The sequence below is a fragment of the Arvicola amphibius genome, chromosome 10 (assembly GCF_903992535.2).
Source record: "Arvicola amphibius chromosome 10, mArvAmp1.2, whole genome shotgun sequence".
NCBI lineage: Eukaryota > Metazoa > Chordata > Mammalia > Rodentia > Cricetidae > Arvicola > Arvicola amphibius.
This window is the reverse complement of record NC_052056.1, coordinates 87892369-87906930: the sequence shown is the minus strand read 5'-3', so window position 1 is coordinate 87906930 and position 14562 is coordinate 87892369. Positions and strand designations below refer to the sequence as shown.

The following is a 14562-nucleotide window of genomic DNA, read 5'->3' as shown; positions in this document are numbered from 1 at the left end:
TTCTCTGTAGCATTGGAGCCTCTCCCTCCCGCTGGGATTAAAGGCGTTTACCACTGCCCAGCCAGGTTTTACCTTATTTCACTCATTGTAGAGAATACTAGGACCCCCCCCCCCCACCACACTCCCATTTGGGAAGATGGCATACACAGCTCAACATATAAATACACGGAAACCAAGAGTATTTAGATGGGAAATAGTTGACAAGACTTGTGACAGGTATGATGCGAAAATGTAAAACTCAAAGGTTTGGAAACAGCCTGAAATTGCTTTATTTCACCGTCTTCATTCTTCAGCCATATTCTGGCTGTGATCCTTATTACCCTTTCTGCTGCTAGTGTTCTCAAGCTGTTTGCAAGGGGGCTTCAGAATTGTTACTCCCTGCCCCAGCCTCCATGTGATAACCTCAAATTCACTTTTCTGAGGGAAGCAATTTTTAGCAGTTACTTCAGAAGTTGGATGATCCAGTACCTTTAAGTATTTATTAGAGACACTATGAAAACCATAAATTAACCACATGTTTTGCACTGGTAAGAATCTTACATGTTTAACATAGAGTTAGTTGGCTAATTTATAATACATCCGCTAAAAAAATCTTTTGAGCTGGGGGGTCTCCTGCAGCCTGAGTTGGAAAAGAACGCCCTGACCTTTTTTCCCCCCAAAGTGCTAGGCTTACAGGCTTGCTCCACTATGCCTTGTTTAGGAGAAAACCATTACAATTTTTCAAAGAACATTTAAGGAACAAGGAAGACAACACACTTATCTTAATATGTAATTTTGTATCATTGTAGCTGAAACATCTTGTTCAGTGTGTCTGCTTTATGAGTACACTTAGAGAAAATTTTTTTTTTACAGTATTATAATTTGAATAGGTGCCAAATGTCCTGTTCCCTTTTCTTCAACCGGGAAGAGAAAATTTCTTTTCCAAATCACTTGAAGCTTGGATAAAAACGACCATTTCCCCACGTCATCCTGTAGTATTACAGATGCAGTGACAAGGGAGACTTCCTCAACCTTTCAGAGAGGACATCCCGGCTCTCATGATCTCATCCACCAGGAGAATGTTGGTGGCAATCACAGTGCAGGAGTGCAGCAGCTGCTTCTTCACACAGTAGTTGTCCCACACCCCCATCTCGGCTGCCACCATCGGCTCACCTGCAAGACACCACAACTTGAAACCACGTATTATCAAATGTCTTTTTCAAGAAACCATTCTATTTTATAAACAAACCGTGCCAACTCTAGAATAGGAAACAAGGGCCAATTTAGAGTATTTTTAGGCAGTGTTTTGCTATGTAGCCAAAGACGGTTTTCAGGCTTTGTTCCTGCACCTCAGCTCTGGAATCACAGGCTGCATCATGTCAACCTCAGCATCTCAATTGACCACTCAATGCATTAGTAAGCACCAGAGTCCCCCAATCACTGCTCCTCTCCAAAATATCTTTGGTGTGTGCTTGAGCTCTCTCTTTAAAAATGATTTACAGTCAAAGTATTCACTGCTTACCAAACATCTGGACATTCCTGTTCTTGATACGTTCCTGTTGACCTACACTAAATGGGCTTTTGACTCCTCATTCCAGCAATACCTTCTACCAAGTGACAGTATGGACGGTAGGCCTCTTATATGTGCATATTTGTGTTACAGGGACTAAAAGCAGGGATACAAGCATGCCACGAACTTTACTCCACCAATTAAAATATCCACTCTATGCCTGAATCTGTCATCTAGTTAGTCCAGTTTATGTGTCACTGGTACCCAAGCACCAAGACCCCTCAGTCTGTCATTTACTCCATCCAGCTCCACCCAACAAGGTGCGCTCTCACCTGTGTTCAGGTCCACACCTACTAGTTGACCCGACTCTGAATGCTCCGCTTGAACTTTGACTAGTGTTTCCTGAAGGTCAAAACCAGAGTTCTGCGCAAGAACCTAGCAAAGAGATTTAATAAAAGACAAACTGAGAATAGAATGTTAAGCCTACAATAAACAAACAGTATTTTAAATTAAATAAAAACCCTAGTTGCCCTCCTACCAAATAAATAACTGAGGTGGTGGTTTGCATGCACAGGGTCAGAACCATTCACGGTCTCGTCCAGGGGACAGGCAGGTGTTGTTGATAATACACCTCAAACCCTCACCATAAATACGTACCTCACAGAGATTGATGCCTATCCTTACACAACCCATACAGACAATGGCTTCCCAGGCTGGCGCAATGCAGCTGTCATCTGTCCACTTAGCCTCCCCCTCTGCTATGTGGCTACTGGTCCTTACTTTGTGACAGACCTCCATGCTGGCTTTCCACCTTTCTTTTGTCCATTCTCCTCTGCACAGCCGCAGAGATTTACAGCTCGTCTGTCTTGGGGTGTGGTAGGGTGGGTATTCTTCTAAACTCTACAAACACTGCTGGCTGGCCTGAAATGTTATGTTGGCCAAGATCAGCCTGCCCTGCCACAGGCGCTAGGATTAAAGGCATGTGCCACCCTGCCTTGCCTGACATAGTTTAGGAAACTAACATTTACAACCGACTCTAGCCCAAAGGCTGTCAGCAAATAAAACTAAGGTAAAAATTCTAACCTTGGGAATAATGAGCAAGGCGTCCGCAAATGCCTGGACTCCAAGCTGAGCCCTGCCCTTCACGCTGGGTTTGTATTTAATCAGAGCTTCTGCCATTGCCACTTCTACTGCACCAGCACCTGGGACAACACAGCCTGTCGGACAAGGAAAGGAAACGCTACGTTATGGAGAAAAACACAAAAGTTTAGAGCTCATTGTAAGGAGAAACACACACATAGCACTTAACTTCTTATGTCTTCACTTCACCTGTGATTAGTCATATGCAGTTCACCTGTTCCTGCAGTACTAGCGATGGAAATGCAGATCTCATATACGCTAGGTATGTGCCATACCAACAGGCAATACCTCAGCACGGACCTGCCTCTTAAGCCACACGAGCACCAAAACCAATAGCAAAATGGTCCTACCTAACCATAACTCAGTACTTGATAGCTCAAGAGCCACCAATTTTAATCACTTACTTGTACTTACTTTTAATAATGATATACCATAAAAACAGCATACCAATCATTTTAAAGGAAGACATTACTTTTGCATGGTGTCTGGCTGTGTAAATTACTGACTAAAGAACACAGTATTCAGCCATGCCTTTTAGACTTGCAACAAAAACACAATGCAAATATAGTGTGGTTCTTACCATCATCAATGGCATTTTTGACAGCCCTCAAGCCATCTCTTATAGCATCCTTGATTTGAGTCAGTGTGTGCTTATTTGGTCCTTTAACCAACAATGTGACAGAACGGGGATTATTACATTTCTCAATAAAGGTGAACTTCTCTTCACCCTGGGAGAAGAGAAATTGTCAAAACAGGTTACCCCAGGCATGGTGGTGCACCATGCATGGGTGCGTTAATCCCAGCACTTAAAGGCAGAAGCAGACAGGTCTGCATGATGTCCAGGTAACCCAAACACATACAGTAAAACCTTGCTTTAAAACAACAAAAAAACCAACACATAAGAAGTAAAAACAGAGTAGTATGCAAAGAATACAGGATTGAGTATATGGAAGAATAACAGGACAGTCATTATTCCAATTACAGAAAATTTGAAAGGGGGGAATGATCACAGGTGCAAAAGAAATTAAAAAATTTAAAGTCATATTACATATAAAGCACCAAGATATATGAGGAAATAATTTTTTCAAAGATTTATTATGTATATATACTGTTCTGTCTGCAGGTATTCCTGTAGCCCAAAAGAGGGTACCAGACCTCATTACAGATGGTTGTGAACCACCATGTGGTTGCTGAGAATTGAACTCAGGACCTCTGGAAGAATAGCCAGTGCTCTTACCCTCTGAGCCATCTCTCCAGCCTGAGGAAGTCAGGTTTTTTTTTAGAATGGTATAACCACTGTTAAGTTGTTCAGGTTTGGTAAATAACCCTCATGCAAGCAACCTGGAACAAGTTCAATGAAAGAGACATACACAAGTCGGGTGGTGGTGGTACATGCCTTTAGTTCCAGCCCTTGGGTGGCAGAGGCAGGAGGATTTCTAAGTTTGAGGTCAGTCTGTTCAAGTTTCAGGACAGCCAGGGCTACACAAAGAAACCCTATCTTGAGAAGTCAAAAAGCCCGAGTGAGTTCTAGTCCAGCCCAGGCAATATAGGGAGACCCTGTCTCAAAACAAATACATAAAATTGTTAAGAAAAGCCAGGAGAGCTGGGTGGTGGTGGCACACACCTTTAATCCCAGCACTTGAGAAGCAGAGGCAGGCAGATCTCTGTGATCTGCATGGCTTACAACGAGTTTCAGGACAGCCAGAACTGATACAGAGAAACTGTCTCAAAAACCAACCAAACATAACCCCAGCAGCACAGACCCTGAGAGAAACAATAAACGGGACCTCCTGAAACCGAAAAGCTTCTGTAAAGCAAAGGACACAGTCAACAAGACAAAACGACAGCCTACAGAATGGGAAAAGATCTTCACTAACCCCACATCAGACAGAGGTCTGATCTCCAAAATATACAAAGAACTCAAGAAATTGGACACCAAAAGATCACATAATCCAATAAAAAATGGAGTATAGATCTAAATAGAGAACTCTCAACAGAATCTATAATAGCTGAAAGACACTTAAGGAAATGTTCACCATCCTTAGTCAGAGAAATGCAAATCAAAACAACTCTGAGATTCCATCTTACACCTGAAATAATCGCCAAGATCAAAAACACTGATGACAACTTATGCTGGAGAGGTTGTGGGGAAAAGGGAACACTTCTGCATTGCTGGTGGGAGTGCAAACTGGTACAACCCCTTTGGATGTCAGTGTGATTTCTCAGAAAATTAGGAAACAACCTCCCTCAAGACCCAGTAATACCACTTTTGGGTATGTATCCAAAGGATGCTCAATTGTGCCACAAGGACATGTGCCCAACTATGCTCATAGCAGTTTTGTTTGTCATAGCAAGAACCTGGAAACAACCTAAATGCCCCTCGATCAAAGAATGGGTAAGAAAAATGTGGTACATTCACACAATGGAGTACTACTCAGGAGAAAAAAAATATGACAGCTTGAATTTTGCCTGAGGAAACCCAGACACAGAGAGACAATTATCACATGTACTCACTCATAGGTAGTTTAAACATAAAGCAAAGAAAGCCAGCCTACAAACCACAATCCCAGAGAACTGAGATAACAATGCGGACACTAAGAGAGACTCACATAGATCTAATCTACATGGGAAGTAGAAAGTAAAAAAAGACAAGATTTCCTGAGTAAATTGGAAGCATGAGGACCTTGGGGGAGGATTGAAGGGGGAGAGGAGAGGCAGGGAGGGGAGCAGAGAAAAATGTAGAGTTCAATGAATATCAATAAAACTAATATATATACACAAAAAAATCAACCAAACAAAATTAGGAAAAATCAGATTTTGAGTTTGTAATTTTCTATCCAATCACTGATAAACAAAATACTATTTCTTTAGGAAAATACTTACCAAGGTATACTCATAGACAAGACCCGCATGTCCCAAACATTCAGGATTCAGGTCATCAAAGGAATTCAGAGCCACCCCACCACAAGCAAGTGTCAGCCTGTAACAGTGAAGCACATTATCCAAAAATATATAGTAAGCCATGTCGGTTATGTTCAAGAAGACAACACTCTTTCAGAAGGTGATTTTCAGAATGACACCATGAAAGTGCATTTTTGTTGCTTTGTTCAAGTCAGGGCTTCCCTGTGTATCAGTCCTGGCCAGCCTCGAACCCAGAGATATGCCTTCTGCCTCCTATGTACGGGGATGTAAGGCATATACCACCACTGCCCAGCTGATGAAAGTCTACTTTATTTTATTTATTTTGATTTTTCAAGACAGGCTTTCTCTGCGTAAGAGCCCTGGTTATTCTAGAAGAAACTGCATTTAAATCAAATCCCTTCCCACTCACTGTAACTCAGTTGGTAACTGAGCTTATAAATCTCCATTTAAACCTCCCCACCAAGGCTGTCAAAACACTAGGAAACCAGAATATGGATGGGGTTCTATGGGGGAGAATATTTCTCAGGAACCTTCCTTCTCTTTCTTTTTTTAAAAATATTTATTTATTTATTTATTATGTATACAATATTCTGTCTGTGTGTATGCCAGCAGGCCAGAAGAGGGCGCCAGAGATGGATGTGAGCCACCATGTGGTTGCTGAGAATGGAACTCAGGACCTTTGGAAGAGCAGGCAATGCTCTTAACCTCTGAGCCATCTCTCCAGCCCTTCTGTTCTTATTTTAAAAGCTTAGACGAGATATGTATGCAGACTAGTAGGCTGCCTCCTCTCTCCAAGTGTCAGTGTTAGAAGTTTGTATGCAATCACACCAACACACTGTTTTCCTAATGTCTCTAGACGAAAGAAGCAAGTCTTGTTGATGTCATGGTTAAAAATAGATCATGTGGCTGGGCATAGTGGTTCATGCCTTTAATTACAGTGTTCAGGAGGCAGGCAGATTGAGGTCTGTGAACTCGAGGCCAACCTTGTTAGTGTGTTCATAGTGAGACTGTCTCAAAATAAGACATGTAAAATCTCAGAAGGTGAGAGCAACCAGTATCCCCACAGGCAGATGAACCAACACACACCCAAGGAAACAACAGCCAGCTTTAGAGTTGGACTCATGTTACAAGGTAAGCCAATTAAATAAAATACATCAAGCTACTGTTCCTAAGTCTGTACATCCCCACCCCAAATGTGTATTTTCCATTTTCAACTACTTTCTCTAAAGCTAATAAAGGGGAGGAGCACACAGGGATGATGGCACATCACTGAGCACTTAAGTGTCTCTTGCACAGCACACACATGTTGATTGACCGCCTGTAACTCTCCAGTTCTAGGGGTTCCAATGCATGCTCACAATACATACACATACACGTAAAATACAGATGGCACAGTGGCACACGCATTTAATCCCATCACTCAGATCTCGTTTGAGGTTATATGGGCCTGACTTAAAAATAAAATCTTAAAACAAAATTAAAAAGATGTGGAAAAGGACAATTATCCTCAATCCCCTTAGTGTCAAATGCTGGGAGACGAAAAAAGAATGAAGAGAAGATGACAGGCAGCGATGATGAGCAGTGTAGTGAATGTACTCAATGCCAATGACCTCACTTTTTATATTTTTCTCTGAGCACATAGAAGCCCAAGAGAGCCAAAAGAGGGACTTGATCCTCTGAAACAAACTGCAGATGAACCCATGCAAATGCTGCTAACTGAACTCAGGTCCTCTCTAAGAACATAAGTATTTCTAAAAACAGCCATTCCTCCAGCACCATGCTGGTTGGCACTAGAGGTGCTTATCTGTAGCCATGCACTTTGGAGGCTGAGGATTGTCAACAGTGAAATTAAATGATAAATTTGGAGGCCCATGACAGGGCCTTAAACTAAAGGCTAGGTCCTTCAATGAGTATATAATCCCTGGGACCCACATGTTAAGACAGAGCTGACTACTGCAAACTGAATTTATGCTTATTATATACTGTGGTATGTTGTAATGAAATCAATGATTTTGTTCAATTAATATAAGCTAACAAAATGCAAAAACAAGCAGAAGCGCAAAAGGAATAATGTTAATCTCTTACAAAGTATGAAGCTGGCTCCACTCACCTCTCCATGTTTCTCCTCTTGGCCCGACGCAGAGCCACAATGCCTTCTTTTGCAAGGGCATCTAAGGAAAAGGGGTCAATCCCCTTTTGATTAATGACGACAAATCCTTTATCCGAGTCACCACAGACTTTCCTCTTCAGCTCTATTATCTTTTTAACCCTGTCTTCAATGAACTTCCTTTCAGCTTTTACTAGCTTTTCTCTCTCTTCCGCACTCTTATAAAAGAACCCAGAATTCACTTCTCTACAAAAGAAAAAAAAAAGCCATATAGAAAGGGGAGATTTCATTTTTACCTCGGTTTTAATGAGAGTAAAGGGACTGCATCCCGACAGACACATTCCAGGTGCTCTACCACCAAGCTACGTATAACCCACGTCCCTTTCTGTCTTTACAGTGGGGGAAATGTTAATGTCCTCCTACCCTGAAGGGTTATGCCATAAACTCACGTTTTCTCATACTCCAAAGACACGTTGCATGTGAGGATGTAGGCATTCTCTACCCTTTTCTTCATATCAGGATGCCGTGCTCCATGATCCAAAACAAGCCCTCTGATTAAGCTATAAAACAGGAAAATTACACCACTCCTATTTATATATGCCAGGTGAGAGAGACACACCAATAAACTTTTATATAAACATCTTGATAACTTTTCAGGTAAACTTTTGGTTAGAAAGCATGTCCAGGCATCAGGTTACCTACCTTGTATCAGTTTCAGATTTATGTTTCATCTCCATGATCTCAACCATGAAGAGGTCAATAGGTTCATCTTTTTTCTTAATGGCCAAAATGGAGTCCACCACAGCCTATGAGATAACCATTATATAAACTTTAATTTTTAGAGGATGACACACTTTAGTTGACTTTATACAAGTGTAAAGATTGAAGTAATTTATATCTCTAAAACCCGAACTTGCAATCGTCTGAAAATTATCAACCTTCCTATTATTGCAAACACAGGTAACTCATGGGCACAGTCTGTGGCCCTTCAGAAGAGGCAGAAGGACTGGGGTTAAGATTAGGAAAAAAAATCTCAAACACACTCTATCCCTAAAAAAGCACAACCACACCTTGTAACAAATTTATTTTTTGTTTTTCAAGACAGAGTTTCTTTGTGTAACAGCCCTGGCTTTACTGGAATTCCCTCTTGTAGACCAGGCTAGCCTGGAACTCAGAGATCCTCCTGCCTCTGCCTCCCAAGTGCTGGGATTATGGCATGCACTACCACCGCCTAGACTACAATGTATTTTTTATAATAAATTTACAGAGAACTAGCAGACAAGTTTGAAAAGTGCTCCAAAGTATTAGAAAGAATTGATAGCTGGGCGGTGGTGACGCATGCCTTTAATCCCAGCAGAGGCAGGCATCTCTACAAGACTATTCTAAAAGAGCTAGTTCCAGGATAGGCTCTAAAACAGAGAAACCATGTCTTGAAAAACAAAACAAAAAAAGAATAGATAATTACCCTGATTAGCCAGGCAGTGGTGGCACACACCTTTAATCTCAGCACTTGGGCAGCAGAGGCAGGTGGATATCTGTGCCTTTGAGGCCAGATACAAGAGCTAGTTTCAGGACAGATTCCAAAGCTACAGAGAAACCTTGTCGCATTAAAACAATAACAAAATTAAATTCTGATTAGACCATGAGAAACATCAAACTATCAGTTTCCATAAATGTACGCGGTGTGTGTGTGGGAATAGAACCAACCTATTTCTAAAAACTAAGTCTCTACTTTATAATTCTTTTTTGAAAGTTTCAGTTATTCTCCCAATCTTTCCACTTTGAAGACAGATTACTTTATTACTACCTAGGGAACAACCCGAATGCCTTACTTTACACAGCATTCCTGTGAAGACCCTATGTGTGCAACACTAAACAGACACTTATAGGAGATTTTCTCTATGTAATGTATCACATGCACAGGCCATGCTAATCACACACCTCTGTTAAGACATCTGCAAGTTCAGCATGAACTTTAGTTCGCAGAGATGTTCTGGCCACATCGACGAGTGTTTCTCTGTCCATCTCTCTGCTTACTTTCACTTGTTCCAAAAATTGGAGGGCCCTTTCCTTTGCAGCTTCAAATCCTTCAGTTATTATCCTGGGGTGAAGACCCTATAAACAAAATAGTTACAAAACCACTGCCAACATTTGCATAAACAACAATTCACTAAGTTCAGTACCACTGGAAGGGACAGCAGGGCCATTTATATTAACACAATCAAGGTAACATGATGTGCTCATTTTCTGAATACATTTAAAGGACACAGTACTCCTTTCAATGCAGAGGAAAAGAACAGACTTTACTCTAGCACAGAGTCAAGGCCAAGAGAACCACAAAGCACACTTGGGTGTTCACTGTGCAAACCAGAATACCAAACCTAAAACAGGCTCCTAAAATTTTGCTGTCAGTATCTTGCCTTCAGGTAATCTCAACTAATTCACACTGTCTTGAAATATTTAAAAAAAGAGAGACTAGCCTATTACATATAAATACATAGTCATTTTATATATAGTTGACTTTTTCTTCATTCATGTTGGACCAAGATAAAGACATGCAAAGGCTCCCAGATTTAAGCATCTTGATCTCATATTCTATGGTGTGCTCTCAGGTAGAATCACATCAATCTACACCAAGAGCCCACCACACAGCACGCCACAGAAACAGTTGTCACTGCACCTCGGAGATGTAGAGGTCCGCCTGCTTCAGCAGCTCCCCAATGATGAGGACGTTGGACGTGGTGCCGTCGCCCGTTATGTCATCCTGGGCTGTGGCCACTTTCGCTATTAAAGAGGCTGTTGGGTGTTGAATTTGCTGAAAGTAGAAAAAGAACTATTTAAATGACTTAAAACGTTACCTAAGGTAAAACATAAGACAAACATCTACTTAAACTGTCCGGCTTGGCTACGTTGTTTGGATTATCAAGTCATTTTCTTTTTTAGGATTTGAACTGTTGGACCAATTTCATCTGACCCTCGGGACAAAAATAATTATAGTAAAATATAATTAGTCAGGTGTGAAGGTGTACAGTTTCAACCCCAGCATACAGGAGATAGAAGCTGGTTACCGCTGTGAGTTCGAGGCCAGTCAGGGCATAGTGAAATTCTGGCTTAAAGAAAAAAAAAAAAAAATCAAAGAAAGAAAATTTTCATTTCTCCTGTAGTTGAATGGAAAGGCGAGGATTTATTTTGGTTTCTCTTCCCCACTTGTCCTGTTTTTGAGGGAGGGTCTCACTATGCAGTCCTGCCTGGCTTTGATTTTTGTTACGTTTCTGGTTTTTTGAGACAGGGTTTCTCTGTAACTGCCCCTGGCTGTCCTGAAATTGCTCTGTAGACCAGACTGTCTTTAAATCCAGAGCTCCTCCTGCCTCGCCTCCTGAGTGCTGGGATTAAATCATGCCACCACCACCCGGCCTTTTTTTTTTCTTTTAATAAAAGTCTTTTAGCCTAGACTACAAAAGTAGCTCCCCCTTCAAGAAAACGCAGGGACCTAAATACGAGTGTCAGACTCCAAGCCAGAGCCCTTCACCCAACATAGTATTTTCTCCGTTTCTGTCTGAAAGATATGAGCCACCTCTGGAATGAACACAGTAACACTAACAAAGAGGTCGAGTTTTTTTTTTTTAAACTTACACTGGCAACCTCTTACCATTTCGTGAAGCAGCACATTGCCATCTTTGGTAAGCTTGATGTCTCCAGCACCAGAAACAAGCCTGTCAAAAGGGCAGAAACTGATGAGCAAGAGGTGACTTCTCTCAACTAAGAATTCCATAAGGAAGCCAAGGGTTGGTGATGTCTATCTCTTTTCCTCTTTTGAGACAAGTGAACCTCTGGGAGTTGGAGGCCAGCCAGAGCAAATCAGCCAGCACCCAAATAAATAGATAATGAAAAGCCCCACAAAGGCCATAATAGAATGTAGGACACGAAGGCTGGCTTTTTTTTTTTTTGTAGCGGGTACAAAAAAAGGGAAAAGGAGCGGGGGTGATTAAAAGCAAAGTAAAGCGATACGTCCCAGTAAATTTCATTAATTTACCAACTATAAGGCAACAAAAAAAAAATCCCATGAAATCTGGACCTTACTCCCACATCCTAGTAAGCTCGGGGCCACGGGGCTGGGTAAAGAAAGGTGCACACGCCACCCTCTTCCTCCAAGGGAAGTGGGTGCGACCGTCTACCCGAAAGGCGCGAACTGGGCGTTTTGGATGGGAGGCCGCACAGACATTGTAGAAAACGCCCCAGCGAAGGCCCGAAGGCGGCGGCTCGAGTTTGCGGCCACCGGCCCGCCAGGCCCATCCTCCCGCCATCCCGGCCTTACATCTTCATGGTACCCTTAGGCCCCAAGTTGGTCCTCAGAACATCCTGCAGGCCCCGTGCAGCGCTGATGTTCACTGCCAGCGCTGCCTGCGCCCGGGCCACCTCGGCTTTAGGGTTAAGGGTCTTCACCGCCGCCATGGTTGGCCTAGCTCAGGGAGAGGCCGAGAACAACGTGCTCTATGCGGGTCTTCTCGAAAAGTCCTACGCACCTGGACCGCCCCCAGCGTGCTCACAGGGCACCTCCATTGGGCTGCGGCTCGGCTGCTGCCCGATGATTGGCTCAGACGGACGCTAGTCTCTCGAGGCTCCGCCCATCACGCCCAGTTGCGGCGTCATTGCGCCACCGAGAAACTTGTTCTCTGGCAATCGGCGCTCCGAATCTTAAGGTTCCGTTATGGTCGCAGCACGTTGTCGCCGATCCGCCTTCTATAGTGTAGCGGTTGCTCTGGCAAGAACGTCCTATAGATCGCGTCTGAGGGATGCTTCAGCGTCTGGGCGTGACAGGAAGCAGAGGCATCGGCTTCGCTTTGCGTGGTGTCTGTAGCTCGTGGACTCTGGGTCCCGGGATGTGCCTCTCACTCTCTCGCGAGGTTTCCCCAGATTCATTTTCCTTGCTTGTTTTATCCATAAATGTGGGAACACAGAAGAAGAACGCTTCCCCAGTACACTGGTGGTTTAAACCCGGGGAAGAAACGTGCAATGCCAGGTAGAAATTCCTAGATGGCTTTAGAGGCGACTAGATTGGTGCGATAGGCGTTGAGGTGACTCAAGAGTTGGTTCATTCTTAGGGCCCGGGCCACTGAGGCAGATTTGCAGACTCAGGGTTTGTTGGGTTGTTTTTTCGAGATGCTATTTCTGTGTATCCTTGGCTGTCCTGGAACTCGCTCTGTAGACCCGCCTGCCTCTGCCTCCAGAGTGCTGGAATTAAAGACATGGTCCCCAACCGCCCGGCTTTTTATTTTTATTTTTGTATGTGAAACAAGGTCTCACTCTGGCCCTAGATAAACTACCCACTGTGTAGTCTGGACTGGTAGCTAACTCGTAAAAGTCTTCTGCTTTAACCTACAAAATGGTGTGAGCTACTGTGCCTGCTAAAAGCTCAAACTTGACAGTGGTACCCAGGCTTTGAAAGGAATCCTTTAACTTTAAATAAAAAATGTTTTTAACTTAGCTTTATTTTATATGCACTGGTGTGAAGGTATCAGATCCCCTGGAACTGGAGTTACAAACAGTTGGAAGCTACCATGTGGGTGCTAGGAATTGGACCTGGGTCCTCTGGAAGAACAAGCGCTGAACCATCTCTCCATACCCGTTTAGCTTGTTGTTGTTGTTGTTGTTTCGAGACAGGGTTTCTCTGTAGTTTTAGAGCCTGTCCTGGAACTAGCTCTCGTAGACCAGGCTGGCCTCGAACTCACAGGGATCCACCTGCCTCTGCCTCCCAAGTGCTGGGATTAAAGGCATGCGCCACCACTGCCTGACTTTGTGTGTGTGTGTGTGTGTGTTAAAATGTATGGGTGTTTTCTCTGCCTGTATGCCTGAGCACTTAGGTGTATATGCTCTTTTTTTGTGCTCAATTTTTAAGCTGTTACCTGAATTTATAAACATGTATATCAATAGAAATCACTTCACAAAGATGACAATTCATAACACCATTGAATATATTATACTAGTCTATACTGGAGGTTTTGCTATTTTAATTGAAACAAATTCTTCATGCTCTTCAGTATCTGTCTGATACTTACTGCAAGAATGAAACAAAACCAGGCATAGTGGCATACATTTTAATCCCAGCACTAGGCAGGCAGGCAGATCAATGTGGGTTCAAGGCAAAGGATCTACATAGCAAGTTCCAGGCCAGCCATGGCTACATAGTGAGACATTGTCTCAAAAAAGAAAAAAAAGAGGGCTGGAGAGATGGCTCAGTGGTTAAGCGCACTGACTGCTTTTCCAAAGGTCTTGAGTTCAATTCCCAGCACCCATATGGTGGCTCACAACCATCTGTAATGAGATTTGGTGCCCTCTTCTGGCCTGCAAGCAAAACACTGTATACATAATAAATAAATCTTTAAAAAAAAGAAAGAAAGAAAGAAAAAAGAGTGGGATAGTGATGGTGCATGCTTTTAATTCCAGGACTTGGGAGGCAGAGGCAGGTGGATCTCTTGAGTTTAAGGCCAGCCTGGTCTAGAGAGTGAGTTCCAGGACAGCCAGGACTGTTTCACAGAGAAACCCTGTCTTGAAAAGCAAAGCAAAGCAAAACAGCAACAACAATAACAAAATGGGGGGGGGGGGATATTGGAGGTGTCTTTTTTTAACTTGTGGTTTGTTTTATTTTTATTTATTTTTTTATTAAATTTATTTGTTATGTATTCAATGTTCTGTCTGCATGTATGCCTGCATGCCAGAAGAGGGCACCAGATCTCATAGATGGTTGTGAGCCACCATGTGGTTGCTGGGAATTGAACTCAGGACCTCTGGAAGAGCAGCCAGTGCTCTTAAACTCTGAGCCATCTCTCCAACCCCAGTTTGTTTTATTTTTGAGATAGGTCTTACTATGCAATCCTGCCTCTACCCACCTCCTCTCTACTTATAT

General features: G+C 42.8%; 1 protein-coding gene and 2 non-coding genes across 3 annotated transcripts; all 3 read right to left on the bottom strand.

Moving 5' to 3' along the window:
- Positions 1-460: 460 nt before the first annotated feature.
- On the bottom strand, positions 461-12189 carry Cct6a (chaperonin containing TCP1 subunit 6A). The gene is made up of 12 exons (XM_038344965.1): positions 11974-12189; positions 11308-11371; positions 10339-10473; positions 9600-9773; positions 8361-8464; positions 8108-8218; positions 7662-7904; positions 5513-5609; positions 3210-3357; positions 2573-2706; positions 1822-1924; positions 461-1152 (listed from the first exon to the last, which is right to left on the bottom strand). Exons 1-12 carry the CDS (start codon positions 12108-12110, stop codon positions 1007-1009), a joined length of 1596 nt encoding a protein of 531 aa, XP_038200893.1. The 5' UTR covers positions 12111-12189; the 3' UTR covers positions 461-1006.
- Positions 3032-3160, bottom strand: LOC119825822. Its single transcript, XR_005287289.1, has one exon. It is a non-coding gene; the product is annotated as a small nucleolar RNA SNORA15 (small nucleolar RNA).
- On the bottom strand, positions 9891-10024 carry LOC119825826. Its single transcript, XR_005287293.1, has one exon. It is a non-coding gene; the product is annotated as a small nucleolar RNA SNORA22 (small nucleolar RNA).
- Positions 12190-14562: the final 2373 nt, after the last annotated feature.